Genomic DNA, 21,672 nt, shown 5'->3' on the forward strand with positions numbered 1-21,672 from the left:
TACATGCTTTTCTTGCATCTTGGAACATTTACCCTCTCCATACCCACCTGTGTTGGCCTAAATCTTACCTCCTTCAAGTGTTCTGGAATGCCCTCTCAGATCCACCTTAACTGTTTTGAGTCAGGTGTTCATGCCACACTTTATATTTCTCCCTCTAGCATTTACATATTTCATGGTGATTTTTCTCATTAAATATCTTTTTCCAAGACTAAAATGAGCTCTCTGAAGGCAAGGCAATATTTAATTTACTGCTGCATCCATAGCATCTAGCACAGTACCTGAAACATAGTAGGCACTATAATTGTTGCTGAATAAAACCAGGGGTCAGCTTAGCTCATATGTTGACCTATATGAGCACTCTGGGTCACAATTAGCATCAGCTGGTTATGCCACCTCCTGCTTCTCCCAGCACCTGCATCCCTGAATCATTAAGTCTAGCTGCAATAGAAAATGGGGTATGGTTGAAAGGTGGGAGGAGTGGTTCCCTCTGATTTGCTTTTCCTTAGAGAATCTTCTCAACTGTAAAATAATTGAAAGTTGTGTTCCTTTCTAGACTCAACCCAAACTTTGTTTTGATGCAATGTCACCATTGGAAGAGAAGGCTCAAAAATATACCTTTCATTGTGTGGTATATGAAATATATCTCAATAAAGCTGTTACAAATGTAAAAATGTGACCTTGAGCAGGTGAGTTTCCACATTAGGAAATGGAGATAATAAATGCCAAGCATACCTCCTGGCATGTAATGAATTCTTAGTACATGTCATGTGGACTTGGGAGTCAGACAGTCCTGAGATGGAATCCTGTCTCTGCCTATTAGCAGTCATGTGACCTTTGGACACATGGCCTTTTGAATTGCCACTCAACACACTTCCTTGGATGGGGGAAGAAAGAGAGAGTACTAATCCTGTTTGAGTCCTAATCTTATTATTAACTAATGGTTCTCTTTGGGCAATTATTTTTCTTCTCCATGGCGCTCCATTTCCATCTATATTTGTTAAATTAAGGATCTTTCTAGTTGTAAACTTCAATGATTCTGGTGCCCTATACCCTGCAGACTTATTGAGTCAAGATCTCCAAAAGGAGCCTGCTTTCTGGGCATCTGTGGAATAGGAGGGAACAGCAAGGAAGACCCTAAAGACAAAGGACCCTAAAGAGGAAAGCCTGGGGCCTAGGGCTGGTACATCAGATGAAGACAACTAAGGCCAGCTCCTACCCAATGTATCAATGGTCAAGTTGATCTCTAAGGCCTGTCTCAGAGCCGGCACTCTGACTCAGAGCCAAGGGGTTGCTAGGAAACAAGAGTCTGGAGCCTGCTGGTCAGCATCATGCAGGCTTACATCCTGCTGATCAGTCTCCCTCTTTTTTCACTCTTCCTGACTAAGTATTTCTAATTGTTGCAGGGATAAGAGAAATGCCACTCAAAGAGAACTTTGGGAGTGCCCACTTTGGCTAAGTAGTAGTACAATGTAAATGGTAAGATAATTGGAGCAAGAAAATACAGAAGAAAGAGAAGGCATGAGAGAATACCATTTGCCAACTCTGTGCCTTTGGGTTGTATATCTTACCCCTCACTCCCAAATCTCAGTTTACTAGCACAAATATACCAATTTTAGGAAGTTGTAGGGATTAAATGAAATTGTGCATGTGAAATACCCAGCATACCTCCTGGCATGTAGTGAATTCTCAGTATATGGCATAAGTATTTGGAAGTCAGACAGCCCTAGGATGGAATCCTGGCTTTACCTTTTATTAGCCATGTAACCTTGAGCAGATAAATTTTCACATTAGGAAGATGGAGATAATAATCTGGACCTCACGGGGTTGTTATGAAGACAATATGAGATCATGTGATTAACTAGCTCATAATAGGAACTCAGCACATGTAAATCATTGTTGCCCTTTCCTCTGTCACCTTCTCTTTCAACACACGTATACACACACCTATACATTCTTCTAGAACAATATAAGCTTGGTATTCAGCTGTGCAAACATGCTCCCATGTGCCCTACTGCTGAGCTCCAGTCTGTGCTATCTGACATTCTCACCTTCTATTCCCACCTCCAGGTTTAGGAAGAGCTCAAATTCAAAAGCTGGCAGATTAACCAGGGAGAAATAGCCATGACATAGGAAGTCTGGCAGGAAGAAGACATATATCTTAGGCTGCTGTAGTCAGGACTGGAAAAGGCTATATCATTTTGCCTTTTGCTTGAAAAAACTAACGGTAATAATAATCATTATTGGCTTAATTATGTCTCATGATAGTAATGAATGATGATCATAATAGCATTTCCTGAGCATTTGTTATATGCCAGGTGCAGCAATAATCACTTTACAAACATCAATTCATTTAAATCTCATAACAATACTGCAAGATAAGCATAAATATACCCATGTTAAAGATAAGAGAATTGAGGCCCAGGAACCAAAAAGACCTGACATAAGTCACACATCTAGAGAATGGAACAGATGATACATAGCTTCTTATGTATGTTGCCATTTGTTGAAACTTACACCTGTGGGGAGGAGAATGCATCAATGACTGACTTGTGTTGAGTTCCTGCTATGAGCCATGTAATGACATGATCTCACATCATCTGCATAAGAATCATGTGAGATCTAAATGTTTTTCCAGCTATTCCCCTGGTATCTCCCAAAGTGGCCAGTTGTTTTCACTTAATTTAAGGCATTTGGAGATTCAGTCTTTCCTATTTGTAACAGTTCTCAGCTGTGGACAGAGGCAATGGCAGTGTCTCTAACTACTTGGGATACTAAGGCCCAGTGACATTCAAAGGTCTAACAAAGAAGCCAATAGCATTACCTAGGAGCACTGATTGGGTACAGGCACTATTGCTCCTAACTGGTCCAAGAGGCCTCGCCATTCCTAAAGGTGCCAGGCCTTCCTACAAATCTAGCTTTGCATTGTTGTCTCCTTGCGTGGAGTCTCCTTCGTCCCCACCTTCCCAGTTGACAAATGCCTACTCACCCTCAGGTTCCTGTTCAGACATCTTTTCCTCCAGGAAGACTTCCTAGCCCACCCTCAGTAGGTTAGGGGCCCATCTCTCAGCCTTGGTCCCTCCACTCCCCACCCTCCATACACATGCACACTTTATGCTTTCCTCTATCACAGCATTTATCAAATTATAAAGCATTTATAAAATAATCTGTTCACCTATTAGTCTTTCCCATTTGACTGTGGGATCTTTGAGAGCAGAAATTGTGTCTCACTTGCCTTAGCCTCCTTAGCACCTCATATTAGGGGCTCAAGGAACTACTGTGGAATGATAGAGCGGTGAGAAAGGATAAAGGAATGAAATGAGAGGCAGAGGGGGAAGAACAGGGCCCCCTGGGGTGTGGTATCTCAAAGGACTGTCTGTGAGCAAGGCTGCTCTCAGGTTGATAGGTTAGACCTGCCAACAATGACCGAGGGAAGGCAAAAACTTCAGTGTGTATATCTGTATTCCCTCCAGACCATTTTGTTCTCATTAAGGGGCTGAAGGCAGAGAGATAGCAAAAGCTCCACATTGATCTCCAGGGAAATTCCACATTCTTAGTGCCAGACTGCTGAGAGAAAAGGGTCCTATCTAACAATCCTGCTCCCTCAGGCACTGCATCTCTGTCTGGGACTGTGACCGTGACAGGGGAATGAGTATGGTTTGGCCCCTGTTTGAATCAGAGTAACTAGTTTACAACAGTATCAATCTTTTGTCACTTCTCCTAGGAAGATGGAGAGTGGGGATGGTCTCCAGTGCTTTAGGTAATGATGCACACACATATACCCCAAATAATATAATGAGCAGTCTGCCAACCAATGATTCTGCCATCTATGAGTATGTGGGAAGCTTTGGCAACAGATAATCTTTGAATTTGTTCTAAGTTTTCAGGAGAGGGAAGTCCAAACAATGCTTCTACCTAGTTATTAAATTTCTCCCTTCACCACTGCAGTTTCTTTTTTTTTTTGAGATGGAGTCTCGCTCTGTCGCCCAGGCTGGAGTGCAATGGTGCAATCTCGGCTCACTGCAAGCTCTGCCTCCCGGGTTCACGCCATTCTCCTGCCTCAGCCTCTCTGAGTAGCTGGGACTACAGGCGCCCGCCACCACGCCTGGCTAATTTTTTTGTATTTTTAGTAGAGACTGGGTTTCACCGTGGTCTCGATCTCCCGACCTCGTGATCCGCCCGCCTCGGCCTCCCAAAGTGCTGGGATTACAAGCGTGAGCCACGGCGCCCGGCCCACCACTGCAGTTTCTAATTGATTGCATAAAGCTGACCTCATCTTTCCCATCTGTAGAATGGGAATGGCTATCCAAGATAAGAATGGAAAACACCTTACACAAGTCACTATTTCTTACTGTCACACTCATGACAGACATTGCTAAGTAATCACTACATTCTTTTCCACTGAGCAGAGTCCCGGCCCAGAACCTCAATGCAATATTCCAGACAGTTGACTACAATGGGCACATAAAGAAAAACTCAGGCCTGACTATGTGATTGCTAATACCTTTTCCCACTCTGGCTTTGTAGGGTTTGACTTTACTTTATAATGCGGCCCCGAAGCTAAGATTTGGAAGCAAGTTATGCAGGGGGATATTGGTGGTAAAGAGAATATTTTCACCCCTGCTCAAGCTGAAGGTCTAAATTCCAAGTCTTAGCTTTCCTCATTTCTTTTACCTGTGGAGAAGAGAAACAACAGGAGAGCAAATGTTTACCTTTGGGTTTGATACAAACATCTAAAGAGTTCTCTGAGGCTGCTGTGGTATGGTTGAACCAACACCGACTCCATGATTAAAGCAGCCTGGGTTCAAATCCCTGCTTTGCCAAATTCCCTGGTGTGAATCCTGACAAGTCACTTTCCCCTTCTGAGCCTCAGTTTCCTCAAGCATGAAATGCAGATGACAACACCTGGCTTACAGACTTTTTGTGAGGAGTAAACTGGATGAAATAATGTATGTGAAAGTGCTTTGTATGATGCACTGCACTGAGCGCATGTAGAGGATTATTATTCTTGGTATGCACCAATAGGAAAAAGACTAGGGTGTTCCATTGCAGATGGACTCAGTCTAAACCGGGGAACAAATGCTTTTTTTGATAATTTCATCTTGTGGAAACGGCAGTCTCATGGGCCTATTTGTGTTTAATGAACCACATCCTGTATCGTCTTTTTGCATGGTTCTGAGGAGAAATAATTTGGCTCCGTCTTCTGGCGTGCTGTAGACTAGTGAGTGTCCAGCTCATATTTAACCTCCTCCAGTCTTTCCGCCTTCTGCAAGAAAACACCTCCCTAGAGCTAGATTGATCCTACAAATAACTGCACAGAAGCTAAGGCACAAAGGGAGAGGAAAGGGATAGTTAGCCAACTCCCACCACCATGCTGGGACCCTACCATAGACAAATGCAGCCAGGCTGGGATTTTTCACCTAGGATAAAATTAAGGAGTTTAGATTCAGAGGTGACTGCCCTGGGGTCAAGCAGCTAGGAATCGGAAAAGCCAGGTTTATCTGAGTTCAAAGTCAGTGCTCTCAAATTTTCAACAAAGTGCTTTTAATACATCAGTAGTCTTCATCCTTTCTGGAGTCAGAGAACCCTTTGAGACTGCAAGAAAGCTATGGAGACTTTCATGGCAAATAAAACACAAATGCAGATGAACAACACTTTGCCTATACCACTAAGGCATTTATGACCCTCCCAGGCTCACTCACTCACTCATTCATTTATTTTAATAAACATTATTGAATGCTATCAATATGCCAGGCACTGGCTACGCATTAGCCAAGCAGGCATGGTCCCTGCCTTCACAGAGCTAATAGTGCAGCAAGAGAGAAAGATATAAACTAATAAATGTGAACTTACAAACAGGTTATGTGTAGCAAAGGAACATCATTCTAAGAAAATAAAAATGTAGCAAAGGATCCTGACATAGCCTGAGGCTTCTTGAAAGGTTTCCTGAGAAAGTGACATTTGAGTTGGGTGATATAAAGTGATCTCAGCAAAAATGGGAAAAAAAATCAGCAGAAGGCCAAGTGACAAAAGGATTGCAGCTTGTTCTAGGACTTGAAGGAAGGTCAGTATGACAAAACGGCAGAAAGACCGAGACACACGGGGCTGAAGAGGTTGGCTGAGGACAGATCAGATCTGTTAGAGCCCTGAGGCCATGGGAAGGAATTTGCAAATTATCCTCACAGCAGTGACAAGGCACCTAGAAATTTTAATCCAATGAATAACATGATGGGATCTCTATTTTAGAAACATCCTATAATGGTTAATTTCATGCGTTAACTTGGCTGGGTTATCAAACTATTTGGTCAAATAGTATTCTGGGTATGTATGTGAGGATGATTTTGGAGAGATTAACATTTGAATTGGTAGACTGACTAAGCAGATTGTCCTCCGTAATGTGAGTGGACTTAAACCAGTAAGTTGAAGGCCCCAGTAGAACCAAAAGGTTGACCCTCCTGCCTGAATGTCTTTTTTTTTTTTTTTTTTTTTTTTTTTGAGACGGAGTCTCGCTCTGTCGCCCAGGCTGGAGTGCAGTGGTGCAATCTCGGCTCACTGCAAGCTCCGCCTCCCGGGTTCACGCCATTCTCCTGCCTCAGCCTCTCTGAGTAGCTGGGACTACAGGCGCCCGCCACCACGCCCAGCTAATTTTTTTGTATTTTTAGTAGAGACTGGGTTTCACCGTGGTCTCGATCTCCTGACCTCGTGATCCGCCCGCCTCGGCCTCCCAAAGTGCTGGGATTACAAGCGTGAGCCACCGCACCCAGCCCTGCCTGAATGTCTTGAGCTAGGACATTGGTCTTTTCCTGCCTCTGGACTCCAATGGAAACATCTTCTTTTCTTGGATCTCAAGCCTGCCAGCCTTCAGACTGGAACTTATAGCATTGGCTCTCCTGGTTCTCAGGGCTTTGGATTCAGGCTGGAATTATACCATCTGCTCTCCTAGGTCCCAGCTTGCTGACTACAGATGTTGGAACTTCTCAGCCTCAATAATTATGTTAGCCAGTTCATTAAAATAAATCTATATCATCTATATCTATATTTATATATCTATACCTGTATCTGTACATATATATCTACCTATAAGTCTCTTGCTACATATCCATCCTGTTGGTTCTGTTTCTCTGGTTTTGTTATCTTGGCTAATACACATCCTCAGGGCTGCCGTGTGGTTAGGATTCAGGGAGGCAGGGTAGATGCAGGCCGACCAGGCAGGAGAACAAAGCTGGAGTCCAGACAAGCTATGATGGGGACTTGGAATAGGGTGGCAACAGTGAGGTAGAAAAAAGTGGGCAAATTTAAGAGTTATTTGAGAATGAAAATTGACAGAACTGGGAATGGTTTGGAAATGGGTGGGGGAAATCAGCAGAAGACCTTCTCAGAAACTAAGGTACAAAGGGAGAGGAAAGGGATAGTTAGCCAACTCCCACCACCATAGACAAATGCAGCCAGGCTGAGATTTTTCACCTAGGATAAAATTAAGGAGTTAAGATTCAGAGGTGACTGCCCTGGGGTCAGGCAGTTTGAAGTCAGTGCTCTCAAATCTTGAGAGAGGGTGTTGAGAAGGATTCCTAGGTTTCTGGTTCTGCTTCTAAACAGGTAATGGTGGTTCTCACTAGAACACTAGAAAAGTATCAGGTTGTGTGGAGTGGAGTCTGGGCAGGCAAGAGAACTAGAATGATAGCAAATATCAGAGGAAAGCTTGAGGTTGGAGGTATAAAGTAGGACTCATCAGTGTGGGGATTACAACAGAGAACATGACCATAGAAACAGTCTAGAAAGAGGGGCCCATAAGACAGGCTCCTGTGAAACCTCACTTACTAATGTTGCAGAAGAGGATGAACCTGCAGAGGAGACAGAGATGCAACAGTCCAGAGGGGAGGTAGAAAACCATGAAGATCTGGTATCACTGAAACAAACACCAAAAGGGCCTCACACAGGAAGCAGACAACTTTGTCAAAGGCTACTGAAAGGTCAAGCAAGATGGAACCTGAAAACTGTCTGCAGGATATTGAATCACTGAGGAAGTAAACCAAGACCCTGCAGGTCTCAGACCCTAAGAACAACTCTGTTCATATTTTGTTGCCATCTTAAAAGCAAGTTCCCTCAGGAAACTGAAGGCTCTGGAGAATTATCCAGCTCTCATCAGCCCCTTGACCACAACTGTCCTCAAAAGAAGAGGCGACAGTTGAATAATCATTCCCTCCTCCTCCTCCACCCGCAACCCCTGAGATGCCTTTAAACAGCCAAAAACTCCTTTAAAAAGTAGTCTAGGAATGTTTCAGCTGACATTCAAAAGGGCATTGTAATTCAAATGGAAATGCAGAAATGCAATCCCTTGGACAGTCTAGGAAAATGATAATAGAGATAAGACACATTTTAAAAGTGGTGACATGTATTTATCTGTGGGGACATTTCTATACCATGGACTCTCCCAATCTAAACTCAGGAGCAGTGCAAACTTCACATAGAGAATGTCATTCCACATGGGTCACCTAGGCAGTACACTTGGAAAAGGCATGTTAATTGCATAGCATTCTTTCACTTCTAGCCTCTCTTTATCTCTCCATTTCTCTTTGTGGGTCTTGGTGTGCCTTTGTCTATCTCTCTTTGTTTTTCTGTCTCCTCCTCCCCTCCCTCCCTTTCTGTCTCTCTCTCTGCCTTTCTTTTCCTCTCTCTCTTGCTCTAGCTCTCTGTCTCTCCCTCTCTCTCACACGCACACACAGAATGAACAATTCTTTCACATACACACATCTGTCACCTTCCATAGTCAGTTTCTCTATAAAAAAGAAGCAATTAAAAATTCAGAAAACTTATAATATTGCTAATTCCTGCATCTATCACTATCCTCCCTAAGTAGAGAATGACAGGGGATGATAAAAATTACAGATTCCTTTTGGTATCTCCCCAGTCCAGTTCCACAGCTGCTTCCCTTCACTGGCTCCAAGCCTGTAGCTAAACTCACTGAGGCCCCTCCCAATCCCAGGACAATCTACCTCTGCCCTTGCTCCTGGATCACAACGATGACAAGGGATGAGAGCAAATTAGCAAGCCCCACCCCTGCTCACACACGTGTGTGCCTTCATGCACATACATATACACAAACATACACACCTGGGAACACAGTAATCAAAGTGGATGTGGCAGCCTTGGGTGGAGGGCATGTGTTGGATCAAGATAATTAGGCCCTCAACTCAGAGCTGGATGGGTCCATCCATTGCTCTATTTTCTTATTCAATCTACACAATGACTTTGCATTTTGCATATGGGAAAACTGATCTTAAAGAATGAATCACTTTGCTCAAGATCACACATCTGGGAAGAGGTAGAGCTGGGATTTGAATTGAGGTCCATCTGATTGTAAAACCTGTGCTTTATCTCCAAACGAGAAAGTCTTTATCCAAGGTAGCCACAGGAAGGGTGACTTTATACAGTGAACCCTCATCATGATATAAAGCTCATGTATCATGATCACAGCTAGGGAGAATGTGTGAATATCAAGTCAAAGGGTGAAATAGAGCCCCAGTGGGAAGAAGGTAGTTTCTTAAAAATACAGGGATATCAAGAGCACAGAAACATGTAGTGAAAGTATTATGCTACAGCAAGAGACTCAGAAGTTCACACACTGCTTGGGGGAATGGCATGGGAGCAGAGGTGATGGCTGAAGAAACCTGACAGTCTAAACAGCTTCCATACTAATCATGCCTGGAACCTAGAGCTTCCGGGGATGACTTTGGCTACTCTAGTTGTTTCCTAAGGCCCAGTTCTTTGTGCGTTAGATTCTACCTCATTGACCTGCTCGGTGTTCCAGTCCCCTGCAGACTACTGGAAAGCTCAGAATTCCCACCTGGTGATATAAAACTCTGCCTTCCTGCCTGGAGATCTTACCAGTGGTTATTGGCATGCCCAGTGCCCCCTCTGGAATCAATATCAAAAACTAGGATATAGGCAAAGGAAGAACTGGGCTCAAGTTTGTATTCAAATACCATCTTCTTCAGTAATGAACGGTGGCCCTTTGCCTCTGTAAGTTAAGGTTTCCCTTCTGTAAAGGGAGAAGTGAGTACCCTTGCCTACTTTGCTTTGTGGGGTCTGTTATTCTAGCGTTTACTTTTGCCCTATTACAGGGAAGAAAATACAGAGGAGCTAGACCACCACACTTCCTTTCTGTGTCTAGAATAGACATTACCAACTGATCATAGTTCCCTTTCTGAATGATCCCAATAACTTACACACAGTGTTCTAGACAAGCCATTCCCTAGTCGATCAGAATTGGCACATGAAAGCTAGAGAGCATAATATGATAGTGACTGGGTATCCCACCCAGCCTGGAAATGTCAACCTCCTCCCTCTTCCCAGCTGTCTACCAGTGGATTTTTAAAAGTCTGTAACAAAATGATGAAATATTGGGAAACTAAGGCATGCTGGTAATGAACAACGTAGGAACAGAGCCTTTATCTTCTTAATTTGGTGCCACAACATCTGGCACGCACACAAAAAAAATACAGAGAAAAGCAGTTGGGAATTGTTCAAATAATTAATGAATGATAACTATGACTTTATTTTCCCACACAATGTACCTTTAGAAACACTTAGGGGAATGAGAGTAAAGTAAACTTCTCATGGGAAATAGTTTAATCAGGCACATTCACCCCATCTCCCTTGGCTTTCTAGTAATTTCCAGTGGCTTCCCCAAATCATAAAAGTGGCCAGGGTCCCATCATTATGAAACCTGGGAAGGCTAGAGCATTTGTTTCTAATGTCCAAGGACACCAGAGCTAGGGCGAAGGAAGAACTGGGCTCAAGTTTGGATTCAAATACCATCTTCTTGGCCTTTTGCCTCTGTAAGTTAAGGTTTCCCTTCTGTAAAGGGAGAAGTGAGTACCCTTGCCTCCTTTGCTTTCTGGGGTAGATGGGAAGATCACAGGAAGGCCATCTGGAAACTGTAGAGGGCTGTACAAATGCTCATGGTTGTTATCCGTGCCCTATTTGGTCTATTTTCCCCAACCTACTCTACCAAGTTTGGCCCCTCCACTCCTCCCTTCACTAAGAGTTAAAACGACACTTACAGGGATTGTCTTTATCTAGTGACATCTGTAATTCACAGATAAAAATGAGGGTTGAGCTCACACATTAGCAAGGTATGGAGCTGGCACTAGAATCCTCAGCTGATGCCCACAATTTTTACTTTATTTCAAGCTACTGTTTTCTATGTACCTACTATGTACCAGACATTTTACCTACATCATCTCATTTTATTCTCCCAAAAGCCATGCGAGAGAATTACTATCCCTCATTTAACACAGAGGAAACTGAGACTTAGAAGTTCCTTTACCTGAGGTTACTTGCCAGGTGTGTAGAAAGAGGAGTAAAGACATGAAATACCCTCCATCCCACTTCAGCACTGCACTACCTCTCCTTCTCTCACAAGTTCTGCCCACCGAGTTATCAGCCTCCAAGCCCAGATTCATCCTGGCCTGGTTTCCAACGTTTATTAGATGGCAGTGACACATAACTCATGGCCGGGGAGAAAAGGGGATACTAGCTATCTTTAAGTCCAAAGGCTTCTTTCAACTCTACAGATGCAAATCCCCAGCTTCTCATCTCTCCATTCCTTAGCATCACTCCCAAATATAAAAAATAAAACCAGAGTATTTGATCTACCATCTAGGTGGTCACAGCAGGTGAAGATGGAGGGGAAGAAACACACCCAGAATGGTTAAGTTGACCTCAATGCATCCCCTGTCCTCTTCTTGGGACCAAGTATGGACAATGGAAGCAAGAAAAGTGCCTTGCAGACTAGAAGCCCAGGAAGGAAAACACCAAGTTTACCCTGCAAGTTTGCGGCCAATCCCGGTCTTGCGGGGGACCCCCCCAGCTGTTGTTTCAGCACTCTTTCTTCCCCTTCTCCCATCTTATTTGTAACAGATTCCATGATCCACCATACAAGAAATGGGATTTTCTGGGATGAGAAAGTCAAGTCTAAAGTCTGAAGACAGCTAAGGATGGAGAAGGGGTGGGATTTAGAATCAGAGTAGTGTCCCAGGCCCCAAACGTGGTATGAAGCAAATTAGTTATGTAGCCACAGTGAGTGAAGGTTTTTATAAACATAACCTAATTGTATTACTTCAAAGTCCTGAAGCTTATTGCCCTGCTTAATGATGTGTCACATTATTTGTAGGGTAGCACGATGAGACTTCTATTGATTTAATGCACTTCCTCAAAGACTGTCATTGTCATAGCCATAAAACAGAGCTATTCCCAGACAACTCAATTATATCCACGGTGCCCATAAACCACCCCATGCCCCACGCAGTTGCACACAGGAACCAGAAAGGGGTGACAGCATGACTGGAGATGCAAAGCCCCCAGGGACAAAAGGGAATGGATCTAGAGATTGGGAAGGCAAGTGGACTAGGGTTTTATCCAGTCGGGAATGTGCGGCTGCATAAAAAGCACTAGACAGGGGGTGTAGAGCACCCCACTTGGTCTTGGCCCTGCCAAGCAGAGCTGTGTGAAAGCTCCCTTCTCCCCTATAGACTTAGTTTCCTCGATTGCAAAACTGAAGTGCTATGCTCAATGAGATCTTTCAGATACCTCCTGGCTCCCACATTTTGTGTTTTTTTGTTATGATTGCTTTTGTTCTTGGAGATAGGGTGGCTGAGCTATGAAAAGATGCAAGCATGTTTTTAACATTGCTCTTCACCCTTTCCATCAATTGAGAGACTTTCTTTTACAAATAGTTGATAATAATAGTACTAACTATATCAAGAAGCATTTCAGTATAGTTGAAAGAGGGAAAGAACATGGGCTTTTGCAGCCAGTCAGCCTTGGGTTCCAATCCTGACCCTGCTACTTATTAGCTGTGTGTCTATGAGCACTTGATGTGGCATATCTGAGACTCATTTTCTCATGTGTAAAATGGGAGTATGAATATACTGACCTATTAAAACACATGTATACACATGTGCAATATTTCTGACTTTCTCAAAATGCTGTTACATAAACCACTTATCTTTAATGTGAGAAGCAGACAAGAATAGCTACTTATGTACCCATTTCACAGGAAGGGAAAACTGAGGTGTAAAAGGAATAACCTTCCAAGGTGAGTGGGCAGAGACTGGTCTCCTGCAACTGGTCTGAGGAATTCCAATTCTGATAATAGCTGAGAGTCAGAGGGAAATGAAATCCACTGGCCCTTCCTGAGGATAAAAGCCTCACTACAGGACAGAATGGAAACCGTCCACTTGGTCACGAGGTGATTGTTTTTTCCAGAGGAAAGGAGCTCTTCTTGGGTTCTCCCAAGAAGCCTGGAGAGAAGAAAGGGTCAAGAAGACACCACTTGCCGACCCCCAACCTGATCCCTGGCAGTTGTTTCAAAGAGAGGATGTGGGAAGCAAAGTACCTGCAGGAGAAGGCAAGGGTTCTGGAGTCTAGAACATTAACTTGAGGCCTCAGAAAATGCCTGACTTGAGAGAATCCTGCAAAATCATTGTACGATCCCTCACTCTGCCCATGGTGAAACTGAAGTTCAGAGAGAGGCAGGGACTTGCCCAAGGTCACACAGCTTAGATGTGGCAGAGCCAGGATTTAGATCCAAGGCAGCTCAGTTGTCTCCCCCGACACCTTGCCTCTATACCCTGCCTGGCCACCTCCTCCAGTAGGTACTTTGGGCTTACCTTTCTGATACTGGAGCCATAGCTGCTGCTGGACCTTCTTGCTGGGAAAGTGGATGATGCAGGTGAGCTCTGAGCCATAAAGGGCCTCTGCGATATAGTGGGAGCCATAGTGCTGGATGAAAGATAGCAGCTCCTCCCGACTGCTCTCCTTGGTCAGGATCTTGAGAACATTAGTGAAGCCTGGACAAGAGAGGAGCACGTGGAGGTGGTCAGATGTGGGAGGCTGGCGGTTAGCAAATTATACAGTGGCAGGGGTTCTTCCCAACCTGGATTTGGTGCCTTACCCCTCAGCACAGTGGCAGCTTGGTGGCTGCACTAGTTCAAATACACACATAACTCCCTCACTTAAATAGCAAAGAATGCCCTCTCTGAGGGGCACATCAGACACGGTGACCAAGAGGGAATCTGCAGGAGAAGAAGGCCTAAACTCAGCAACCTAGACCATGGGAACTTAAAAAAGATAAATCAGGAAGTCAAAGCTGATATCTACTCACTGAGCAACCAATATGTACTGGGAAAACTGTTAGATGTTTCACTCTCTTTATTTAACTTAACCTTAGCCACAATCATATATAACTTGACAACAACAACCCCCACTGTGTAATGAGCAAGTCAAAGCTGAGAGACTAAAATTGAGTTATCTTGAACTTCCAGCTAGAGAAAGAAGCCGGACTCAAACCCACTTATGTTCTCACTGCAAACTGCATGCATTTTCCACTGTACCAAACAAACCAGGGCTTGAACTGCCCATGGCTGGAATCCTAAGGCTGCATTTGCCCAGAGTTAGCATATATTCTGAGTTCATGAATCTGATTCCTGGTTTAGCTTCCTGCAGCATTGCTTTTCTTTATATCTCTACTGTTCCCTCTCTTTAACAGTGGTGTGTTCTCTCTCCCTAGATTCCCACAGAGCCTTCTTGCTGCTCTATTTCTTAGTCCTAGGCTAAGTCCTCAGCACTTAGCATGGGGCCTGCACAGCAGTCACTCAGTAAAAACTGCTTCCTCTTTCTCTCCTTCCTCAAACAGGCACATGACCAAGCTATTCTTCCAGGGGCATTCCTGAGCTCCTCCCTGCTACTGGACAAAGCCTAGTGACCTTCTTTAGAAATTCAAGGTTCCAAGCTCATCTCTCATGAGTCACCCACACTAAGTTTTAGCTCCAGCCAAATTAGTTTTATTATTTATCCGGAATGTGACCTGGAATTTCCATCATTCTATCTTTCCTTGCTCTCTCACTACCCTCAACACACACACACACAGACACACACACACACACACACCTGAAATGGCCTCCCTATGTCCTTCCTAAGTCACACCTATGCTTCAAAGCCCCTGGAAGTCACCTCTTCTCCAAGAAGCCATTCACATCATCATGGACAGGAGTGCCTACTGTCTGCACTTTCAACATGCACCACCTTTAAGTCAGAAGCTCTACCTTATTTGTCTCTATATCTGCACATGCATCCTCCCTGCACACCCACCCCAACTGGGTACATGGCCCAGTTCCTGGGACACAGCAAACACACCAACCACAATTATTACAAGAACAACCAACATTGTGCCACATCAAAGTAAAATGTAAAAGAACAAGCTTCTCTCCAACATTAAAAGTGAGCTCCAATTTGCCAACATTTGATTGACAAAAGGGTTTTCCAGGAGCATCATTATTGATTAATTAAAGCAGATGCACCTTTGTACTTCTAATAGGAACATCATAGTCTTATTCACAAATGCAGTGTGGGGTGTGGGAGGCAGAAAACAAAAATATGGCTCAAAGAATGGGTGTTTGATGAGAACAACCCCTCTCCATCAACCTGTTAAGTAATGCAACTGGGTAATTAATACAGTAGTGTTAATAATGAGACGGTTTCTGTTAAGTAATAAAAAACAATACCACAGAGATGCCCTGAGGCACTTATCCAGGCAGACAAAACTGCAATCAAATCCTTGATTCATTCATTCCCTGCTCTGCCACTTACTAGCTATGTGACCTTGGGCAAGTTATTTAACCTCCCTAACCCTCAGTATACTTATCTGAAGAAAAATGGGATAAATAATGCCTTCCTCACAGTACTATTCTGTCATAAGAAATGAAATATTATAAAATGCTTAACAGATGTCAGCAATAATTACTATTTCTACTTCCCAGAGGGTGAAATCCTCCAATTCCCAGGCTATAAGAGCTCCATTTTGCTGATGAACAAAGAAAAGAGAACAAAAGAACTCATAGATAATTAGAGGACACTCAGACAATAAACCAGTGAAAGTGTTATTAGTAAGAGCTAGGGTAGAATATCCTAGGCCAGGCCTCATCTTTCCAGATTCCTTCATTCATTCCTTATTTTTCAGTTTTCATTTTTTAAAAATTCCTCCATCATACATGAGCACCAACAATGTGCTGATCTTTGTTAGTTTTGGAGATACTGGAATAAATAAGACCCAAGACCCGCCCACAGTTCTCAGGTCATAGACAAGATTCCAATATAAATCAAGCACTTGTTAGTGTCTTGATATAGATATTCAAGCACCGAGAATTCCATGAGTTGTTTTGAGGGGAATGGAGAATGGGGGAGGCATCACAGAGTAATATAGTATATGTTCCCAAGACAAAGAGGTCCAGGCAGAGGGAACAGTATGGGCAAAGTCACAGTGGCATGAGAGAACGTGCACCGTTTTGGGCACTATAAATTGTTACCATCTGTTGGAACTTAAAGTTCATGTGGATATAATGTGGGTGGTGCATGTAAAGGGATGGGGGTGTGGGGGTTATATAAGATTTTTGTATCGGAGATGGACAGGAAAATAAATTCGCCAGGAGAGAAAGAGAAATTGGTGTCTGAGGAGAATTTATAATTCACAAGCTTGAAATACTTCAAAAACATAAATATGACTTAGATACTGTTTATCCCCATTTTCCTATTCATACTTCCACACCCTACTCAGATATCTTTTCCTCCAGGAAACCTCTCTAGCTCCCCCAGAATGATTAGCTCCATCTTCTGTGCTACCGCTTCCCCATTATTGCATTGACCCTACTGTCTGTCAGACTCCTGTCCACCCACCCTCCCTAGGACTCCTTGATGGCAGAGAGGATGCATCCTCATTTCCTCAGCATCCCCAGTGCTCTCATATGCCCTGGCACATGCTAGGTCCTTGGCAACAAGTGCTAAATTATTCCAAGTCCCCTGGCTGCCCAGGCAGTGGTCCTCACCTGCTGAGAGGGTGATGGTGCTGAGCTTCACACGGTAGAGGTTGCTCCGGACCCGCCACTGCTGCACCATGGGGTAACCCATGGCCTCATCATACCTGATATCTCCTGGGAGAGAAAATAAGATGGTCACATGAGCCCAGAATTAAGACACTTCACACCACAACACTCACCCTGCAGCTCTTGGCTCTGGGTAACAGACACCTCTTTGAAGTACAAGCTTTCATTGGGATTGACAATTTTATGAACCCCACCCTCCAGGCCTCTTCCTGATCTCTAATCTCAGCCCTACCCCTCATTTTTCTCTCTGCTCTATAGCTTGCAAGTCCCCTTTACCCTACAAGCAAGAGCAACCTCAGGTCAGATCTATGTCTTACCTAACCCCATTTGCAACTTGCCACCAGGCACTAGACATCTCAGTGCTTCAGTTTCCACATCTGACACTGTAGCTATCTCTAATACTCTTATTTCATAGGCATGTTGTGAGGCTCAAGTAAGGTACTAGAAGTGGGAGCCCTCTGGTAACCTAGAAATGTTGTGCATGTAGACCACATGTAAGTAAACTACAGCCTATTTGTTATGTATTTTCTATAGCTGCTTTCACACTGTGACAGCAGAATTGAGCAGTTGCAATACAAACCACCTGCAAAGCCTAATGCATTTATTAACTTTCCCTTTATGTTTGCTGACCCTTATGTAGACTATCATTTCTTAACATGGAAACATGGATGTTCATAAGTATTATGTAAAATATATGTATACAGAAATAAACTCTTTCTATTTCAAGTAAGACTGAGAAGCACAGGCAAAACAAAGTTTAACTGTATAATTTCTCAGCATCTTGATTATACTGATATGCATGAAAGTAGTGTGCAAACTTTTTTGACCATAAAACCCCTTTTGTATGAAAGTTCCCTTGGAATTCATGTTTTATAGAATAAATTTCAGGAAACACCGGTGTAAACAAGAAATAAAAACAGAAAAGACACAACAAAGTGTTAGCAAATGATTAACTTTGGGAGGTGGTGCATGAAAAATTCTTGTTTTCTGATTTATATTCACCTCTATTTTCTAAATTTTCTACCCTAAGCTTTGCAAACTCTCTTTTTTATAAGCTGAACAAAAATACATTAAAAAGATGCTAGTCACATCAGCAGTTACTGTTACTGTTTTTATGTATCCATGCTTTCTTGTGCCTCTGCAAATGGCAGGCGCATTTTCTATCCTTTTCTCTTGTCCCCTGGTGAGTAGGCACTTAAAGAGATATTTGATATCAAGATTAAAATGAGAATCTCATTGGAACAAATGATTTCTTCCTGGACATTACTGCAGTATTAAAGTTGTCCATTACTGTCAACTTTTTTTTTTCCTCCTTATCCTCCTTAGCCTTTTCAGGAATAAAATAGTTTTTTAGAGGCTTTCATTTTAAAGTAAAATATTCATGATCCCCAAAGATATGTCCACTGGAGTGAGGTTATTTGTTATAAATACGTCCTCTTTGTTTATCTGCTCTGCCTCTCCTGTCCTTCCTTTGCAGAGGCTAGGGAGAAAAGGAGATTGTGTGGAGGGAGGAAGGGGAGGGCTGTGTTTTTGACTAAAGGCAGAGAAAATGTCTGCACAAGAAGATTCAGACACCAGGGACAAGGCAGTCTCTGCTCCTTCCATTACTGCTCATTCATGTTCAAAGCAGACTTGCTGGGGGCATTGGCAGCCAAGGCCTATCTCCAACAGAGGGAGGCAGGATGATGCAGGCTGTTGAGAGGCAGCTCTTTCACTTGGTGGCATGATGTCCAAACATAAAAACAAAACAAATTTAAAAACTCCTTCTGATTATCAAGTAATTTATAAAACCATCTTCTCATTCCATCCCTCACTTCCTTCCATCCGTGCTCATTCCTGGATTCAAGCCTGAAATAAAAGCTTCTCCACTGGAATGGATGTCAGCTTTTTGAGGTCAAGGTCATGGTCTATATTCCTCCCCTTCTACAGAGTCTAGAAGAGAGCCTGGCTTGTAGTAGCCTCTCAATAAATGCCTATCCACTGGCTGCCTAACTCTCACTCTGTTCCTAACCATAAGCTCATCCCTGGGTTATTCTGTTGCTTACTCTCACCTTGCCCTCCCCATCCCAGCTCCCCATCTGGGGATTATGGTTGGAATGAAGCTATGTGATGGAGGGAGGAATATTTCCTGGTAATAATAATAATAATAATAAATCTTTTGAAATGCAACAGTTCCCTTTATTAGGAAATCTCCAAAGATCCTTGAGTCAAAACAAAGAATCATAACAATTTGAACCACTAATGGATACCCACAGTGTGCCAAGCATTTTATATACATTATCTTTATTTCTCATTAGAATCCTAAAAAATAATTATCATACCTTTTTTTTTGTTATTGTGTTTGGTTTTCTTTTGTTTTTGAGACAGAGTTTCGCTCTTTTTGCCCATGCTGGAGTGCAGTGCCAAGATCTCGGCTCACTGCAACCTCCGCCTCCCGGGTTCAAGCGATTCTCCTGCCTCGGCCTCCTGAGTAGTTGGGATTGCTGGCGCCCACAACCACCCCTGGCTAATTTTTTGTATCTTTAGTAGAGGCAGGGTTTCATCACGTTGGCCAGGCTGGTCTCAAACTCCTGACCTCAGGTGATCGACCTGCCTCGGACTCCCGAAGTGTGGGGATTACAGGCATGAGCCACTGTGCCCGGCCCATACCCTATATTTTAGAGGAAGAAACTGAGGCTCGGAGGGGGAAACTGTCCAAGGACATACCAGGATCAATGACAGGTTCAGGGGTCTTTCCATTAAAGCACAGCACCTCCTCACAGACTGTGGACATGTCTGCTTTAGGAGGTAGTAAACTCCCAATCACTGGGGGTATCCAAAGAGGGATAACCACTCAGGAAGGATATTATAGACTTGGTTCCTCATTAGTAAGGAAGATTAGACTAGACACCTTTTACAGTCCATGTCAGCTCTGAAATTTTATGATCTTAAAAAAATGAAAATTAAGGAAGGCATAGAAATTTTTTGTAACATTTTACAAGGTGTCTTTTACATCCATCATTTCATTTGATCTACATGTGGGTCCCTCTTTGAAATAGCACAGGTCGGGGTGATGTAAGATAGTGGATATGCCATCAGCTTTGGAGTCAAGACCGACTTTGTTTAAATCTTGACATGACTATAGACTAGCCACATGGCCTTGGAGGAGTTCATGACCTTGCTAACAAGTTTAAAGGGGACAATAATGGCCTTGCAAGGTTACATGGTTTAACACATAAAAAGTGCCTGGCCCCCAGGACCCCTTAAGCACGTGTGGGTTCTCTCCTCCAACTATGCTGTTTTACAGGAAAGGCTCACGGGGGTTAGATGACTCTTTCGAGGTTTCCCAGAGCTTGCAAGTGATGGGGAGGTCAGACAGAGATTTAAACCTAGGTCTGTGAGATTGTGGGGTCTTCCCTGGGGAACAATTCCCCTCTCAGTGAGAGAGCTCTATTATCCTTCCCCATGACAATTCCCCGGTGACTATTCTCCCTGGGCAGTGGATAAGGCACACAACCACAGAATCACAAAGGCAGAGTCGGGAAACTCACATCTTAGGAAATTTCTTAAGAAAAGGGTAGGAGAGGAACTGGGAGCAGAAAAAGAGGAAAGAGCATCCTGGGGTTGGACAGAAAATGTGGAGTCTCAGGAAAGCTTGCAAAAGGCAACTTCCCAGTGGGGAGAGAAGTGGTTGCAGGGGTAGGGGAGCGGCAAAGTGGAGTGGAAAGGGCAAAAGACTTGGTGCTACAGCAACCAGGTTTTAGCCTGGCAGATATGCTGTGTGACTTTGGACTGGTCCCTTCTACCTCTCTAAGTATAGCTTCCTAATCTATCAAATGGTAAAAATAATACCCACCCCACAGATGGCACAGTGCCCACGTACAAAAACGAGCTGTGTAACTCGAGTGCTTTCAAGTAGGAGGGGCTCCTGGTTGGAGAGTCCACTTCTTTTACTTTAGAATGACTTAAAATGAACCAAGAAAACAAAATACTAAAAGTGGAAAAATACCAGAAAATTGTCAATGAGAATGAAAAGTGTTTTGAGATTCATTCACAGAGGCAAAACTCTCACTGAGAAAAATTGTTCCTGTTCTCACAGAGGAACCTCCTCTCAAAGATGACTGCAGTCCCAAGTGTGGGGTCTCAGGGAAGTCCCTGGTTCTGCACAGCCAATAGCAGGAGCCCAAGAAAGGCTAAGTTCCTTCCCATCCCCTTCCTCATGAAGGAGGAGGCTTGACAGAGCCCATCTGGGATCTGCTGAAGACTGATAGGCACTAGGTGTGGAGACTAGGTGTGTGGTCGGGGAACCTGGGAAGGGTCTGGCACATGTGTCTTACCAGTGAGCAGTTGGAGGTCCGGAAGGGGCTCGGAGAGGACCCCCCGGCACTGCTCCTCCACCGGCAGCGGGATCACCAACAGCCCATCGGCCAGCTGGGGAAAGTCCTTGATGAAGTTGTTCTCCCTGTGGAGAGGAGCAGAGAGACTGCCAAATCGAGGAAGTGGAGGCTGGGACTGCAGGGCAAGGAGGCGGGATGCTGTAGTCAGAATAAAGACTCATGGTGGGTTGGCTTTGCTGTGATGCCTCTGGTTTCCTGAATCCCAGCTCTGAGAACATGGTGCTAACTACAGGTTCCTGAATCAGGCAGGCTGGGGTTCAAATTTAGCCCCACTGCTTACTTAGCTGTATGATCTCAAGCATGCTACTGTTCCTCTCAGAACCTCAGCTTCCTTGTCTATAAAGTGAGACTCAGATCTA

General features: G+C 43.8%; 1 protein-coding gene across 5 annotated transcripts in view; it reads right to left on the bottom strand.

Annotated features, from left to right (window-relative positions):
* ASTN2 (astrotactin 2) overlaps positions 1 to 21,672 on the bottom strand; it is a 1,008,266-nt gene that overhangs the window by 295,534 nt on the left and 691,060 nt on the right. For all 5 annotated transcript variants that reach the window (XM_032164975.2, XM_032164974.2, XM_032164972.2 and 2 more), the window contains 3 exons: positions 21,254 to 21,378; positions 16,881 to 16,985; positions 13,671 to 13,850 (listed from right to left, as the gene is read on the bottom strand). In XM_032164975.2, the coding sequence (XP_032020866.1) occupies positions 13,671 to 13,850; positions 16,881 to 16,985; positions 21,254 to 21,378 (410 nt within the window). The remainder of the gene's footprint in view (positions 1 to 13,670; positions 13,851 to 16,880; positions 16,986 to 21,253; positions 21,379 to 21,672) is intronic.

This window comes from Hylobates moloch, unplaced genomic scaffold (genome assembly GCF_009828535.3).
Source record: "Hylobates moloch isolate HMO894 unplaced genomic scaffold, HMol_V3 SCAFFOLD_10, whole genome shotgun sequence".
NCBI classification, from domain to species: domain Eukaryota; kingdom Metazoa; phylum Chordata; class Mammalia; order Primates; family Hylobatidae; genus Hylobates; species Hylobates moloch.